The sequence below is a fragment of the Harpia harpyja genome, chromosome 4 (genome assembly GCF_026419915.1).
Source record: "Harpia harpyja isolate bHarHar1 chromosome 4, bHarHar1 primary haplotype, whole genome shotgun sequence".
Lineage (NCBI taxonomy): Eukaryota > Metazoa > Chordata > Aves > Accipitriformes > Accipitridae > Harpia > Harpia harpyja.
The window spans coordinates 29,060,642-29,078,473 of record NC_068943.1 but is presented as its reverse complement, the minus strand read 5'-3'; the positions used below and the strand labels follow the sequence as shown (position 1 = coordinate 29,078,473).

Below are 17,832 nucleotides of genomic sequence, written 5' to 3'. Positions count from 1 at the left end.
AATATATAGAGGGGACTTACAAGAAGCTGGAGAGAGACTTTTCACCAGTGACTGTAGTGACAGGACAAGGGGCAACAGTTTTAAACTGAAAGAGGATAGATTTAGATTAGTTGTAAGAAAGTTGTTCACTATGAGGATGGTGAGACACTGGCACAGGTTGCCCAGAGAGGCTGTGGATGCCCCATCCCTGGCAGTGTTCAAGGCCAGGTTGGGTGGGGCTTTGAGCAACCTGGTCTAGTGGAAGGTGCCCCTGCCCATGGCAGGGGGGCTGGAACGAGATGATCTTTAAGTTCCCTTCCAACCCAGACCATTCTGTGATTTTAGGAATTGAGGCCTGGATCAACTCCTGGGAATGTAGGCAAGTCAGAGAAGTGACTCAAGGAAGGACCTTAATTAGCCTCTGTTGCTGTCCTGTAATCAGTGGAGAAAAACCATCCGCTCCAGGAGATGCAGCCCACCTTTCCTCCCATTGACTATGGGAGCAACCAAAGTCCTTTCTTATGATGGTGTTTGAGGCTTTTAGAAGTATTCTGATTTTAGAGGACTCAACTGTCAGGAAAAATCCTATTTTTGTGGGTCAAAGGAGGAAAAGCTGTCACAGGAGAAAATTGTTTCCTGATGGTAGAAGCTGTGTGGGTGCATGCCTGCTCGACCCTTCTCCTGTCCATGACACTGTCAGGGTTTGTCTTTTGGGAGGCATGGGTGAACTTGTGCAGTGGCCCTGTTCAGACAGTGTCTGAGCGAGAGGGCAAGTGCATGTGTGTGCGTGGGCGCATGTTTGCATGCGCATGTTTGTCTGCGTGAATAAGTACGTGGGATATGGTGGTGTTGTTGCCTTTGAGGCCTGCATAGCAAGAGTGGTCGTCATTTGAGCTGACAAGCTGTCAAAATCTTTATGAGCCTGGGTGCTGTAATATCTGTATTATTTGTTCTGTGGAGCTGAGAGGAGGTAGAAAGAGGTCTCCAGGTTCGTGAGCCCGTGGCTGGGGTGAGGTTGCGCTGCTTTCTGTTGCAGTATGAGACCAAGTTGGGCACACTACTCAGCCCAAGGTGACTGGGCAATTTTGTGTTTTCCCCAGTCAATTTGGTTCCCCCCACCCGTGCTGCCTTGTTTCCCCCTGCAGCTGGCGAGTCAGGCTGGATCACGGAGCCCTGCGGTAGGGGCTATGGCTGGATGGCACAGGGACGTGCGCAGCAGCCAGCTCTGATGCCCTGTTTAGTTCTGCAAAAGGCACAGGAACTTGAATGATGAAATGAGGAAGAGGTGAGGCTTGAATTTCTCTACACCTGCTTTGTGGGGGCTCTGAAACTTTCCAGAATACCCCGATTCTGTAGGTCTTTTCATGTAACACTCATAAATTCTGTGTCTAGTTCATTAGTAGTGAATTCCTGTGTCTCCGAGGAGCAGGTGTGTGCTCATATGAGAATGACTTAGGCTTCAGTGCGAACATTTCCCCAGACGTTACGAAATGAGAAATACTGGCCTGTCCAGACGCTGCCTTCCCTGGAGGGACCTTTGCAGACCCCGCTCCTTTTCCACATCACTCTTAAGAGAAATCTTTTTGCCTTTTTATATTAATCTTGTTGGTCTTTAACTCATGTTTCATCACTGTTTGAAACCCCTCGGTGGGAATTGCTAGTCTAGCAACAAGTCAGGAGATAATTTATATTCTCTTAATAGCCAAGTTCACTAGTTTGAAATTCCCCAGACAAATAGTCTCCCTTCTTAATCCCACCCCATGCAAATACTTTAGAACATAACATTTAAGCTACACTGATCTGTAAGAAGAAAAATGTGCAAATGGCATGGGAATATTTGTTTCTGCGTTATCCTACATAGCTGCAAGTTAATGTATTATTGTAATAACGCTAAGCATCATGAAGCACACACATTTGCACAATAATCAGAGTGAATACATTGCATTTTAGAGTGCCTTAAAATTGGCAGCCTAAAAAGTATTTTAATAATAGCTTGGGTGAATGTTCTTCTCCACTGTAACTGTGTAAGCAGTCTCTTGCCTTGCAGAGGTTTTAAAGGCATGATTTTAGATGGAGTATTCTCTGTTTGGTTCTTTACCTATGATTTTTTTCTGCAGACATTTAAGTGAATCAGATCTCTCACATGTTATGTCCTGGACAGGTGTTCAGTACAGCAGAAATGCCTGTACTCTTAATGCTGTTAATTGCTCCTTCTCCAATTTAGGCAGCCTTCAGCACCTCATTGATTTAACCCAGCAGCAGCTTTTGGGGAAGGGTAATACTGAACAAGTAGGTGAAGGCAATTGTTTTAAAAAACGCAGCTTCTCGGCTCAGGAGATGACCACTCTTGCTATGCAGGCTTAAAAGGCAAAGGCACCACCGTATTCCACATCCTTGGACTTGAGGGAACAGGTGGATGAAAAGCCGGGCGCGAGCCGGCAACGTGCGCTCGCAGCCCAGAAAGCCGACCGTGTCCTGGGCTGCATCCCAAGCAGTGTGGGCAGCAGGTCGAGGGAGGGGATTCTGCCCCTCTGCTCCCATCGGGGGAGAGCCCACCTGTGGTCCTGCATCCAGCTCTGGGGTCCTCAGCACGGGACAGACATGGACCTGTTGGAGCGGGTCCAGAGGAGGGACACGAAAACCATCAGAGGGCTGGAGCACCTCTGCTATGGAGAAAGGCTGAGAGAGTTGGGGTTGTTCAGCCTGGAGAAGAGAAGGCTCCGGGGAGACCTTATTGTGGCCTTCAAAATAGAGAGGGGGCTTATAAGAAAGACTGAGAGACTTTTTACAAGGGCCTGTAGTGACAGGACAAGGGGTGTAACGGCTTTAAACTGAAAGAGGGTAGATTTAGATTGGACGTAAGGAAGAAATTCTTTACGGTGAGGATGGTGAGGCACTGGAGCAGGTTGCCCAGAGAAGTTGTGGATGCCCCATCCCTGGCAGTGTTCAAGGCCAGGTTGGATGGGGCTTTGAGCAACCTGGTCTAGTGGAAGGTGCCCCTGCCCATGGCAGGGGGGTTGGAACTACATGATCTTTAGAGGTCCTTTCCAACCCAAACCATTCTGTGAAAACAGCACAACCATTCAGTGAATGTCTGACTTGGCAAGCACCTGGAACCTGGATGTAGATGATTACCTTTTGAAAAGCTGGCTGAAATGAGGCAGACATTTCCAAGAGGGAAATAAGAGAAATGTAGAAGCATTGACCTCTCAAAACAATATTCTTAAAGTGTATGAAGTGAGTTAATGCTGAAGATGCTAATAGGTGAAAGAAGGAAAGATAATGACAAAGATTGGGAATGAAAAAACCCCAAACTGTGGTCTCTTTGCAGGGCTGAAGTCATCCTCTCAGGAAGGTTTAGAGACGAGATGATTCTGTTCCTTTTTCCGGGTACAATGGAGGTATATTCAGTGTGTCTAGATTAGATGAGATTATTGGGATAACCTGCACATAGAGCTCTTTGTGCTGTGCGCTCCACGCCCATAAGTAGTTGGCTGTCTAGTAACAAGGTGGTTTGTGTACCAAACAAGTTACAGCGAGAGCCTAGGGTTCAGTGTCTTTTTTTTTTTTTTTGCTTTGTTTTGTTTTTTGAAGTCCCTCTGGCTATGTAATACCTTTCCTAACCAAGGCCACGTCCCTCCTTGTCTATGTGTGTGTGTGTTGGTGCTTTCTTAAAGTTGTTTCGAATCTCAAGTTCAGTTTTAAACTAATGTTTTGAGAGTATTTCTTGAGTTCAGAGCAAACTGTTTGGCGGGTGACTTTGCTCCCTTTCCTGCATGCTGCAGAAGAGCTTACTAATTGTGTTTACTTGAACATATTTGGAGTATTTTGTTGCTTCTTGCTTTTCTCTGTGGTGAGCTGTGACCGGGAACACTGGTATGAATTAACCGTGCAGAAAGCACGTACCAGTTCAGAGTGGTGTCTCATGCTGAGGGAAAACATACAGTTACAGCCTTCTGCCTGTGAGTTTAAAAGCTTAGCTCCCTCATTCTATAATTTTGAATAAATTTAAGTATCTTTTTTGGTAGGCCTATAGATGACACGAGTTGAAGCTACAATGATCTGCACAATATGTTACACTAGAAATCAGGCAGAAGAGTTCATCTCAGAAAGGAGTCACAAACCCCATGCCTTGATTTGGGAGACTCTCTTGAAGGTGTGGAGTTTGTTTTGGTGCCCCATTTAAGAGAACAAGTCCATCATGGCCTACATGAATTCTTCTTACATGAACCCTGTCTGAGCTACAGTAATGAACCTGATTAAGCCAAAACTAAAGTTGAATGCGCTCATGCTAAAAAAACAAGACAGTTCCATTAGAAAAGACAAACAGTGGAAAAAACCCCCAGACTTGTCGGTGCTGGAGGTTAGTGGGAGGGTGTTCATGAAGTCTGACTGACATCTCTGACTTCCCTGTCTGCAACTGTTCCTTATCAATCTGCCCGACTGTAGGTACGGTTTGGTACTTTGCACCTCTTCTTACATTACCTTTAATTCCTGTTTCTACAGGCTTTTTTGAATCAAGTATTTCTGCTTTTGAAATCTTAGGAGGTGTTGTCACTCACTCTTGGGTTGGGCTTTTTTGTTGCTTTTGGGGTTTTTTTGGAATCTGTATGAAAGCTTAGTGCAAACATCAGCTTTGTGATTTTGACGAAGTAGGAGATTTGTCTTAATTTTTCTGAGAGATTTGCTGATGGAGGTGTGTCTCTCCTGTCCCAAACTCATAAATAACTCTCTGGCTGTGTTAGTAATAGTATTGGACTTTCCAAGCCCTTAAAAACAAAAAATTCACAGTACTACTTGTCTTAGTTCACTCATCAAAATATTTCAGAAAGAACTTACAAGAAGAAGTAATCTTGATGGTTGTGGCTGAACGGGTGACAAAATGGACCCTTGGGATGTATAAGGAAGGTGCGTGTTGGGGCACCGTATGGCACTGTGTTGTGTCCGATTACAGACCAGAGAAAAAAGGTCACCTCTTGCCTGGTGTGAAAAACCTCACTGAAGAATTCCTGTGGTATAACCATTGGAAATGCATAACTGAGTACTTCATTTCTTATATTTGTGGGTAAAGTTAAATGAGGATCTTTGTGACGAATAGATTAAAAAGCTTCAGGCACAGTCTGCAAAAATGTGTTTTAACTGATAAGCTTTATAAATAAGAAAGACTGAAAATCTATTTTTTACCCACTCATCATCGTTAACCACAATGCTAACTTAAATATAAATGTAAGTGCTCTTTTAAATACTGATCTGGAATCTCTCAAAGACCAAAACGTTTGTGTAACGCTGTGTTAAGAAAGCAGCTTATAGATGACTGTTAGTTGCCGTGCTTTGTGATACAGGCCATACTGTTTCTCAACACAAGCCCTCTTAGCCATTTATTTTTTGCTTTGCTTTGATTGGGTCTGTGATTCTTGTCTGAAGGGTTAAAAAGTTACTGAAGTAAAGATTTAGGTTAAAGCAGCATGCAGATAAAACTTTTCTTGCATGTTTCATCTGTGCTCTCGGGGTTAGCTCGCTTGTATGAGTGTAATGGTGTATTAGCTTATACTCTCAGCTTCAGCAAAATGAACCACTTGTCCCAAGAAGGAGGCTGCCTGAAGAACCCTGGGTGAGTTGTAAGAATATGCATATTTATTTGTTGAAACTCTGTTTAATTCCAAGGTGTATGATGTGCGTGTAGGAAAGCAAAGGTACCTGTCCTACAAAACCACATAAAATACCTTGTGTAGTCCTCTGAAGCATCACCATCACAGCTGATGTTCAAAGGGATGGTCACACACCTTGCATAAAGAGAGAAATCGCTGCTACCTTTTTTTCAGCATTGTAGGGTTTAACTCGCTGCGGTCTCGGCTGCAGACCTTAGACTGTGGAAGTAGGATTAGCAGCACACCCTCCAGAAAGGGAAGGTGGGCTAAAAGCTCTCCGGGAGAAGGTGGAAGAGCCAAGTCCAGGGCAGCACGGTGTCCTGGCCGGGCAGAGGGAAGCCAGTGGCCTTGGGAGGGCCGTGGGCTGGAAACGGCATCTGCTCGCGCCGCGCTGGTCGCGGGCTGGAAACACGCTGGCCTGCCTCCCGCTCTAGCATCATGGTCTGAAGGGAGGTGAGAAGTGAGGGTAATGAGATGATCTTGGACCCAGAACGAGCCGTTTGGGGTTTCTGAGACCTGCTAAAATAAGCAGCAAGTGCTTCCAGGCCATGGTTCTCACTGGAGGCAGGAGAAGTCTCTCTGCTGCTGGGTCTCCAGGTTCGTTCTTGCAGGCATCTCGGAGCCGCTGTTCTCAGCGTAGCCTGCCCGTGTCCTCCAGTTTGTAAAACGAAATCTCATGCCGTCCTGTAGCTGTCAGGTAAGAAGGAAAAACGACTCCTCTGCTGCAAACGTTTTTTAGGTGGTACATTGTGGAATAGAAGTTTTTCGTGTTGGTAGTAAGGGTTAAACGTTGAGGGCAACAGGTATAGGCAGACTTAGGTATGTGATATGTGCGACTGTTTTGCAAGGTGCTATAAATGTTGGCTCCCTGTAATCTGATACCAGGGTAGGACAGGCTAACTTAATGAAGGAAAATAGACAGCAATGTAAAAGAACTGGAAATTCAAGTCTAGCTGACTAATACCAGCCTGCTCCAGAGCCTTTCGACTGTTCATATTGCTGACAGCTGACAGCAAATGAGAGGCAAACACAGAAACATTGCCTAATCTGTTCTGTGTTCGTACAGATTCTTTAAAGACACTGCAAAGGTAAGAACCTTTACATTTCTCAACTTGGCAGAGTTGCTGAATGCAGCCTTGAATGTACACATCATCGACAGGAGTGAAGTACCAAACTGAGGCTTGAAGTCTGTGTGTGTTTGGGAAAGGGGAGACTTCAGCAAGTTCTGTGTGGCTTAGTTTGTGCCCCTTTCTAGTTGGTGCACATGAATTAAATCAAATTCAGATTTCTGAAACTGCTGAAATACTCAAACATAGAAGTGCAAATCACACAGTATTTTTATGGCTACAACAGAGCAATTTTGAACTTATTTAAATGTTTTGTTCGTTGTGCTTGACAGTCCAGTTGGAAGAGTTTAAAAATAAATTAATTGCAAAAGGAAAGCCGCAGAATGCTAAAAATCTGTGTTGCAGAAGTTGTAACCGGGATTGTTAATGAGCTTGGTCCTGTAGCATCTTCTGCAGAATGCTGAAAAAGTCCTGTGGGAGTTTAACTCCCTGATCTAGAATTACTGACACTTGGCTGGAAAAGGTTGCCTGGAATAAGAAACTTTTGACTTGAACCTGATCTCCGCTGGCCTTTTTTTTCATTTTCCCCCTTTAATGTACATATTTTGTGTGTATTTACATTCCAGTTTAAAAAAGAAAAATGTCTATGTCGTTGGCCAGCAGATTTTTCTTCGGTAAACTTAACTTTTACCTGCAGGTGATTTAAAAACAATGACTGCGTTACTAATTTGTGGGTAAAGTAATTTTTAGAGAATGGTTGACAGTTTTATATCAGTATTGGGTACAGACTGGCAACTGGTAATTTGTGAAGTTTGGCACCTAGCCAAAGCAATTACATTTAGTTTCCCCTGATCTTTCTTCCTCCCACTGCCACCGCTTCATTCTCTTGTGTGTATGTGTTAATCAAAAGAGCAAAACCTCTCAGGGTCAAGCAGTTCTTCCTCCCGCCACCCTCTTTTGCGAGTTTCCTCATATCCTGTTTTAGCTGTCTTGGAGCTCAGACTTTCAGCTGTCTCTGTACTGAGACCCTTTCCCTTTGAAACCAGTGAGATTTGACTTATCTGCAGCTCTCTTGTTACAGTTGCTTACAGGATTGTGGTCTTAATGCTCCTTAAAAGGTGCTATTAAATGCCAGAAACTACTTGAGGGTGCCTTTTAAAACATTTATTCTGTGTCACTGGAATAATTAATTTGGTTTACAGAAATTTCTGAACTGGATTTGGGATTTTATCAATTTACAGTTTTCTTGGTATCTTTTTTAACCGGCTTTTGGGGATTTTGTGCAATATAAAAAATAGTAAGATATCTTTGATACTGATGTTATTTATTAATGCTGGTAATTTTGTTATATTATGACAACACATAAAACCAATCCTGGCTCTGCAAATTTACTATTGGATAAAATAGTGTATACTGAGTGTTGCAGGAGAGGAAGTAACGAGAGATCTTTTGTTTTCCTTTCTCTCCATAATTAGTATCACTTACCTTTTGATGAGCTAGACTGTGCGGATGCTTGCAGCGTCATATCAAACTTGTAGTCAATCTATTCTGGTTTTGGAGTGTTTAATATATTACTGTTTTTCCGGTGGAGAATACATGAGTCCAGAAGTAAGCAGTTACAAAGAAAAAATTACAGCAAAATCCTACCTGTGGAGATGTGTGGTTGCGATCAGCATTACTGGAGGTTTGTCTTGTGTTATGACAGGTCTTTTCCATTCTGTTTAAAAAGAAATCCTTATGTAATGAGGCTGATTTGGTCTAATTACATTGAGCTGTTTCTAAAACATTTTATAACTTTCCTAAGCTTTTGACTTCTGTCATGTCTGTAGCAAGGAGTTTGAGCAAGTACATCTAGGCTGATGCATTTTTAATTGCTTTCCTTTCATCTTTTCAAAACTAGTTGCTTCTCGACTTAATTGAATGTCTCCTTGTTCTCATTTTATCAACTGGGAAATGTGAGCACCTCATTTTTTCCTTCTCTTTACCAGTAGTGATGAATTAACTACAAAGGCAGAATCAAAGGGCAGATAAAGTTAGTGATTCCCAAGAGTTTGGACCTGCAAACCACACTCCCCACCCAGCCCCTGTGTTTACTGGAGGTTAGCATGCATCTGTACCACTGTGCAGTAGCAAGAAGAGAAGCAGGTCTTTGCTACTACTGTTTTAAGCTGCTCCTTGGATCCATATTATATTGCTAAACAAGGCCATGCTTTCGGAAATGTTCTTCATAACAAAACCTGATGGTTGTTAGGATAAGAGACCTTTAGGTAGCCCATCACGGAGAAGTTCTTAGAAAGACTGGCAGTCACGCTGTCGGTCGCTAGGAAGCTCTATGTGTCGGTGTGCTTGTGGCTGATGTTTTTCAGGTGGTGAAGGCCTGACTTGCACGTACACTTCCCCGCTTTTTGACAGTAACTGTGCACAGATGTTATCTTTGCAAGACCGAGGGGTTAGTGCTGCTGTGTTCCCCAGGCTGGTAGACCGACTGCTGAGTTCTCGCAAGCTTGGCAGACTGTGCGAGCTCCCTATGCACTGCCTGGGGGACACTGTCCTTTTTAGGGGGGAGGCAGTTAATCTCGTTTGTTTGGCCTTCAGTGGAAGAGGGTAAGATCAAGCTAAATACTCTCCCAGCAGTACTGAGGTGGTGATGAGCAATAGTGGGTGGAGGTGACTGAACTGGAAGCAGAGAAGGAGCACTTCTGCATACCCCATTGTTGTATAGGGATGTGGGAGGTTGTGGGCTTTTTGCTTCTTTGGTAGCCAAAACAACTGCACCAAAAGTAAAAAGTCAAGTAAGTAGAAGGGCACGCATTTCATGTATTTATTTTGGTATATACATAGGTGTGTGTATGTGCACATACACAAAAATTAGGATAAAGTGTGTTTATGTAACTGCAACTGGTACATGTATGCATGCATCCGCACAGGCATGTAGAGTAGGTGCTATGCAGTGAAGCAACATTACGTGGCTTTTATCTAACTGTAGTTGAAGTAATGCAGCTTATCTGTGAGCTGAGGCTTCAGTAAGCTGAGGCTTTAGTGACCCAAATTCAATCCGAAAAGTTTCAAAGCCCCATGGATAGCCAAGGCTGCTAGGTCATATAACCACTTGGAAAATTTACCCTTATCTTCTCTTTTATGTGTCTAATGTGCCAAGAAGTGCAATTTGGGCAGCTGCAAACTGGTGTTTGAATCCACTAAGCGGTTTTGATCGGGGAGGGGGGCAGGCGGGGAGGGAGGGAGGTCCAATCTCTGACACGATTTGGGGAGGAAGGGAAGGCTGGCGTTGTGATGTCCCACCTCCCTAACCTCTTCTTACACCATGCACCCAACCTACAGAAATTCAAGATTCAGTTACTTTCTTCTCAGGGGAATGGGGAAGCAGAAGAGAGGATTTGGACCCTTGCTTTCCCCTGGAGCGCCCTTCCTCCCTTGCTTTAGGGCAAGTTACAGCTAACTGTTCCTGTTGAGTTGGCTCTACTTTGCAAGAGCAAACACTTTGCAGAGAGGTGACTAAAACCCAGCGTGTCCTTTCTCTTGCCTGATCAGATAAGGGAGGCTTGCTCTTTATCTTAGCAGATGTTCAGATACTTTATTCAGAGCTCGAGAGCTTCAGTAGTAGAGTTGGGGAGAGCTTGCCTTGCCTCAATATCGCTTAGCTTGCTGCTTAGGACTTGCCTTTTGGTGGTAGTCTGATCTTCTGTAGCTGCAGCATAAATCAATTACTTACAGTGCTCTGTGTCTACGCACCTACACTGATTTGGGGCTACCTTTACACTTTGAGCATGCTGGCAGGAGAGGATACAGATGAAAGAAAGCCTCAACTACACTGTCATTTTCTTCAGATTTCCCAGCAGCACTCTGCCGGGTTGCTGGGTTTGTGTACAACAGCTGTGTTATATAAATGTGCTAAATAAAAGAGACTTAAAAAGTATCGAGGAACATGGGAGATAGGAAGAGGAAGGTTTTCAGGGGTGGGGGAGTCTGTAAACAGTGCTGGAGCCGTTATTGTTAATAGTCTGGAAAAGAATCTTGCCTCATATTAAATATTCAGGTTAAAAGACATAGTTGCCAAAAAAAAAAGAAGATGAAAATGTGATTTTTTTTTTTTGGGGGGGGGATGCCAAAGAAGAGCTTGTTGCTTGCATTTGTGCTTTCTGCTCTCTTTGCAGTAAACGTGCTTTTATGTGAGTTTAAGGGAAGGGGTAGTTCATTTCACTTCTTTTGTATTGACTGAATTGCGTGCCAATTCTTTTTTTTTTTTATGCTTGTTTATATTTAACAGATGAACCCTCTTAGTCTCTGTCCTCCTTGCTGTATATGTACTGAGAGCCCAGAGCCCGTGGTGACAAAGGCTGGTTTCCAGCCTGGCTGCAAAACAGGGATTTATTGATACCGATGATTTCTTTGTCCTTAACGAAAGCTCAGCAAAGGTCACTCTGTTGACTTTTGTTATGTCAGCTGCTTTTTGCACAGTTTCCCCTAGGCAGCGTGGATGCTTTCAGAAGATTTCAGGCTGTTCCTTACGCTGTTTCTTTCCTTCCTCGGTGATACACCCTTACCATGTTGTTTTCCTATCTCCTTTAATTCGTGTGAGTAGTTGAAATACTGAGCCTTCAGAAACTTCTTGTGCCAAGTAACATATATTACCTTGTTCTTCTTGCTTGTCATTTTGCCAACTACAGATGCCCCGGGTCTAAGGACGTGGTTGAAAGCCCCTGTTCTGTGCAATTTCTTTGTATTACTCAATAGGAATAATCAATCCATGAAGAATGCCACAGTAGACTCTATTGTTAGCATTTATGCTTAGTGTGGACCATAAAGATCATCATGGGTTTGGGATTTGTATGATATGACAACTGTGATATCATTCAGCTTTTCCCCCCTTTTTAAGAAAACTAGACTCTACAATGTATTACTTGCACAGTATCTTAAAAAGATGCAGCTCTGCAGAGGGTGGACTGTCTCTGGCTTGATCCATCCTTAACCTCCGCTGGTAGAAAGGAGTTAGAAACTTGAGTGAAATGGTGCAGTTACCATCCATGTGTTTGTCTGACCTCACCCAGGATGGTATTCAGTCTTTCAGTCCAAAATTTCCAGGTGATGTCTTTAGACTTCCCTTTCCTCTCATTCACTGTCCTCTTCCTCCCTCATCCAAGATGATGTTGAGAATGCAGCTTTGCATTTCTGTTACGTCACAACTTTGACACTTCTAGGCTAGAGCTAATGCTGCAGTCTTAGAAAATCAATGGGAAATTTCAATCGCAAGTCATTTGTCCCCATGCTAAGTGAGTTGAGCTGTTTCAGCAGTAGCTCAGGATTCAGATCTGCATTTGAATCTTAAAGCAGCTAAACTGGTTCTTAATTTTAAATGTACGAATGATCTTACTAATTTCACAAAAAAAGGCAGTGCAGGATGATTACAGTCATCTTTAGTAAACCTAAATGGGACTGGATCCAGTAGCTTGCTGGAGGTATCTGTCAGCTCAGCTGGGGTGCTCTCAGTACCAAGACTTGAGCCTTCCAAGTTTATAGCTGAGCTTCTTCAGCAAATTCTTGGGTTTGTGCCTAGCACTTTGATGCCTGCTCCACCTGCTCCACTGTGGTGCTGCTGTGTTATTTCAGTGTTCTGCATTACAGTGCTTTAATGCTAAGGCAGTAGGGGCTACACTGGCTCATATTGTCCGGAGTTGAAGGAGAAATTGTGGATTTGTTACTTCCAAGTTGGAGCCTAGTTGCACTATTGCAACTTCACCGTTGGGATCAAAAATGTTGGTTCTGGAGGTATTTCTTAGGAGCTTTATTAAATTGGCTAAATAGGGCTATATATGGTGAAGAGCAGTGGGGAAAAAAGTTGTGATGTCTAGCTGGAAGAAGTCCTCCAATGCATCTTCTGGGATACCAGAGTAGCAGTGTACTAAGGGTTAAATTGGCTGAATGTGCTTTTTGACAGGCTGATTGAGGAGGTTGTTTCTAAATGTTGAAATCAGCAGAGGAGGGGAATTTCCAGAGGGATTGAAATAATTTATTTGTATGTTCAGTTTCAAGTATTAAGCAAAATTAAGATGTTTATTTATATTGCTGTGTCTTAATATTGCTTTTCATAATAGGTTTCTACAACAATTAGTAAAAATGAAAGCAAAACCTTACTTATTCTGTAGTTCTGAAAATTTGATGTAAATTTTATGCTAATATATACTGGGTTCCCTTTCTCCCAGGACTGTTTGTATGTAGTCAAGCTTATTGTGCATGTGAATACAATTTACGCATTTTATGCTGTTTGCAAATAACTTATTTTCTAATCACAGATGTATGTAAAATCAGGCAGGGGGATAAGTGACATTATATAGCAAAAACAATAGTCATGTTTGTGTTAGCCTATAGACAGCAGGATCCTGTGATACTTGGAATAATGAAAGCACAGTTTATAAAAATAGATGTGGAGGAAAATATAGCTGATTTAGAATTGTGCTGGCTTCTGTGAAAAGCTGCTCTTGTTTTCTGTATGCCAGAGAAAGTGACATGGGTTAAAGGAAAGTACTTTTGCATTGTTTTGCCATGCTGTTATTGGCCAGTAGATCATTTGCTATTACCATGTACCGCTAAAGAAGTAATGAAACTTTTCCTGTAAATAATAATAGGGTGCCTGACCTTTATAAGGTTAGATGTAAAGGCTCACTAAAGCCTGTTGACTCACTTGTCTTTGACTTTGGTCGTAATGTTGTGGTTACATGTTTCTTTTCTTGTAAGAAGAAGGTATCATTTGACTTTATTTATAGATTTCTTGAAGGTTTTGGGGAGAGGGTGTAAGGGGGAAGGACCAGTCTGCTATATAGTCTTATATCACTGTGTCACCCTGGTGCTGAATTGGTAAAACAGCTTCTGAATGTCTGTTCCTGCAACGGTATCAGATGATTAGGAACTTCATGCTACCATAAAGTGTGACTATTCTAAGTAGTGTTTGTGTGGATCCCTTTGGGATCAAATGCATTACGCTGCTGCAGTCTCTTAAATGATATTAAATCATGATGATTAGTTTTGCATTGAAGGTTTTGTTGGGGGGGGTTAAATAAAAAGTAAGGAAAGATTTCTTTATGGCTTTTAGTAAGTTTGCTGCCACAGCTTTTGGATCTTAGGCGTTTAGTGTGCATCTTGGTATTGTAGTATCTACTGCAAAATATAAATATTTTACAGAATAATGAATGACCTGGCACTAATGGAAGAATATGCCAGTTCCCAATGCATGCAGGGAACTTGTAAATCTGTCTTACGGTGGCTGTACCTCCAATTTTCCTTATACTTCATGAGTTTACTAGGTAGCCTGAGTCTCCAACACTTCATTTATCCTGATTTTACATTGATGCTGTTATTTGTTACTGACCTTAGAAAGTTACCAGACCTTAAGAACTTGTACTCTGTTCATACATGTGGCTTCAATTAGTGTAATGGAGATGATTGTAAGTCCTTGCTGTATTCTGGCTCTGGTTCTCCCTGGACAATTAACTTAACCCCCATTATAAAATAAGTCTCAATTTGGAAGCTGAGGCGGTTCTCGTATTCACCCAGTAATCCTTTGGAGTGAAGTTACTCTTCACTGATTAGAGGGAGTGACTTAAAATACTATTATTTCATCTTATTGGAGAGTTACAATTTATTTCTAGGCAGTAACCAAAATAGAAGCTGTACTTAAATAAATTTCCATATCTGTCCTCTCTTCTGAAAGATCTGGTATGTACCTATTGACATAGATTGACCCACTTCAATCACTGTCTGTAGGAAATATTAAACTGTACATTATATGACTTTATTTTCACGCTGGCATACAGGATGGTAGGAGTCTAGGATGGGACGAGTTGGTCTTAGTCCCACTGTGCTGGCATGTGTATGTAACTTCTTAATTGTATTCTTACCTTCTAAAAGGCGGGGCCAAATAATTACATTTAGGGAAGCTAACCAGGATTATGTGGTTGCATGTAATCCTTTCAGTGCTATAGCTCTGCTGAAGTACAGAGAAAGGCTTGTTAACTATTCAGGTCACCCTGCAAAATGGCAAGGGCTGAGGTTGAACAGTCATGGTTCCAAAGCACATCCTTCTCTGTTCATGCATGTAGCTCTCATTAATGCAAATATCATCTAGTCAGGGTTGTGGCTACTCTTATGAGCCCTTTAACAGCTAATTAAAGCACGCATTGGAAGTTGGGGAGGTTCTCCTGTTTGCATAATCTTGGGTTTCCTGATTTCTTAGAAGGGTAGGATCTAGTGACATAAATACTTGAATGCTCTGCCATCACTACTTAGGAATTTGGGAATACCACAATCTATATGGGAAAAACAGCTGTTACATTTCCTAGAGTGAGGGAGTATGACCCTGTGACATGATCCTCCCTAATTAAATTGCATGGTATTGGGGAGAGGAAGATGCCCTTCATTTTTTCTGAGTTTCAGCCTACTGCAAAAACAAGGTGAAGTTGAACCTCCTGTACGAAGGCAGATGTTAATTCTCGCCAATGGCACTGAAATCGCCCAGAGGCTTTCCTGGGGGTCTCAGTCTAGATGGGTACACGTTAGACCTCTGCCCCTTATTCTTCTGTCACAGCAGCCCATAATCAATGGCAGTTTAAAGGATTTTGATCAAAACACTAGGCACCAAACATTTCCTTAAAAAATATGGATTTAAATTCCTAGGCACCAACTTACTCCCTTAGGTTCCTAATTTTAGACAACTGTTTCTGTTATTGTTTTGAAATGGTAGATTTTTTTATTAATGTATTGGTCACCTCAGTCATATAAAAAGATTACGTTTTGTGCTCGTCTTTTTCATCAGAAGTGACATAGCACACCTCTTTGTAAGCTCATGTTAACCATGTTTACCTTTGGTGCTGATGAGTAAATGAAAACGTGGGAGCTGTAGGCATGCATCCCTCCAGTGAAGCTGTTTACATTCTGTAGTTTGGGATATAATTTTTTTTCTTTGCTATTGTATCGTGCAGTTTTTTTGCCTGTTCTAATTTGCCATGACGTGGTCAGTGCTGTTTCCTTCCGGCTGCTTGCGAGCCTGTGGTAGAGATAAGGATACGTTTACAGTGCATTTTTAACAAGAAGCTGAAGATCTGCTTCATGTAGGAACTCGAGGACTCTCTGGATTGTACAAAGAATTTATTTACTGGTTTCATCTGTTTGACACTGTGGGAATCAAGATCTAGAGCATTTTACTTGCAAAATAACGCCTTTGCTAAACTTGAACTGTGTGTGAAGAAGAAAGGTGATATACTTGAGATATCCTACAGCTGAGTAGGTCAGTCTGGGTTTTCTATTTTTACTTCGAATATACCGTAAAGATAAGAGTTACTAATGAATGTGAAAACTGCATATATGAATCAAATGAAAAGATGGATTTTCTTTTTGCTAACTTTTGTAACCTTTTCTTAGTCTTGTGCTTTTTAATATGAAACATTTTGAAACTGATGTCTTACTTCCTGAAACAGTTTTCTTTCTAAGGGAATGAAAATTCGCATGTATTAACCAGTAAAAGTAATACCTCTGAAGATACAAAGGTGTCTGACTTCCTTGGAGTTAGATACAACGGTTACAGTTTGGAGCAAGCTTTATTGTGACTGCTACTATTTGAAAAGCTAAAGCAATCATTTCTTAATTACAAATTTTTTATTTTTTCCCTCCACAGTGATAAAGGCTATTGAGGTGGGAAGAACAACTCAGGAAAGGATTTCCCTTGGTTTGTTTCTCTTTGAGAAGAGAAGAACGCAGGAACACCGATGATCTAAGAAATACGAACACTGATACTTGATTCATTTCATGATCCTGCCTTTCTGCCCAGCTGGACCTCGGTGACACTCTCCGTTCTTCCATATTCAAGAACACTTTTCTTCTTATGTGGAGCTGAGACCTGGGAATGCGTTATTATGGCAGCAGTTGTACAGCAGAATGAGCTTGTGTTTGAATTTGCCAGCAACGTCATGGAGGATGAGCAGCAGGTATGGGATTGTGTGAGAAACCGTATTTGTGCAAATTGGTGCTAGGAATATTATGAAAACATGAGGAAAAAATATGTAAAACACAAAAAAGCAAACATTGAGGTCATTATTGTTGCAGCAGATCTTTGTGCTGTTTCAAAAGCTTCCTGTTGCTTCCTGTAACTTGCATGGGCAGAACAGAAATCGGTTGAAATGTTACCATTTCTGCAGTATTGCAGAGACATCCTCCTCTGAAATGTTTTTCCGGTGTCGCTGATTTGTGCCAGTAGAACCTATCCATTTGTGATGCAGAATTCCCCAAATTCTGGTATTTGAGAATAGTTTTAACTTTCCTAGTGTGCTAGGATAACATTCTGAATAAAAGTAATGGTCACACTACGGATGACTAGAAGGAGCAGTAGGCACCTGCTCACTGCTTTATACGGATTGGTTTCTAAATTGTGTTACTGTATGCTGGCTATACAGAAATAAGCTTCAAAGTAATTCAAATTGGTTTCTTTCACTCTGCAGGGAAAATATGTCTGTTGTTATCTGAGGAGGCTTTCAGTTAGGTGTTGATTATCTAAACCACATCCTGTGAGTCCTGAGGCTTCAGTGAAGGATTCCTATTGTAAAAATCAGGCAGCTTCTCTGTAGGTGGTGTTTAATAGTAGGGTTTTGCATTTATTAACAAGAAATTAGGTGTCTGGGTACTGTGGAGAGACAGTTTTTAAAGGGCTGAGAAGTGTCACGACAAACTTCCTCTTTTTGTGAATGTGAAAAGCATTGATCCTCCTCTCTTTCAAAAATACTTTTGGCTTTATAATCTTGTCTCTGGGTTTTCTGTATGGCCTAATATCTGGCTGGGTCAGTGGCCTGTTTCTGCTGTCAGAGTCATGCGATCATTTCAATGAACTGAGTGTTGTCTGTCTAAAGTGCTAACTCAGTTTTGGGTGGAACTAGTAATGTAACTTCCTTCCCTGTATTTTTCCAGAGCTTGTGGTAGCCTGGGGATTTAGATATGGGAATTGCACAAACATAGTTGAAAACGAGCCTTATTTATTACCTCTGTTTGTTGTTCGTGGCTGGCTTTACTTTACAAGCCAATGGGAGAGGGGAGAATTAAGATGGGGAGGGCTACTTCAGTGTGGTTTCTGGAAGGGGTAG

General features: G+C 42.0%; 1 protein-coding gene across 7 annotated transcripts in view; it reads left to right on the top strand.

Annotated features, from left to right (window-relative positions):
- The window catches only part of ELF1 (E74 like ETS transcription factor 1), a 94,335-nt gene that overhangs the window by 35,723 nt on the left and 40,780 nt on the right, over positions 1 to 17,832 (top strand). For 4 of the 7 annotated variants that reach the window (XM_052786044.1, XM_052786045.1, XM_052786048.1 and 1 more), the window contains one exon: positions 16,377 to 16,686. In XM_052786044.1, the coding sequence (XP_052642004.1) occupies positions 16,615 to 16,686 (72 nt within the window). In that variant the 5' untranslated portion in view covers positions 16,377 to 16,614. Of the gene's footprint in view, positions 1 to 1,113; positions 1,265 to 15,436; positions 15,990 to 16,376; positions 16,687 to 17,832 lie in introns of those variants that run through there. The other 3 variants (XM_052786047.1, XM_052786043.1, XM_052786049.1) reach the window with 3 other exon arrangements.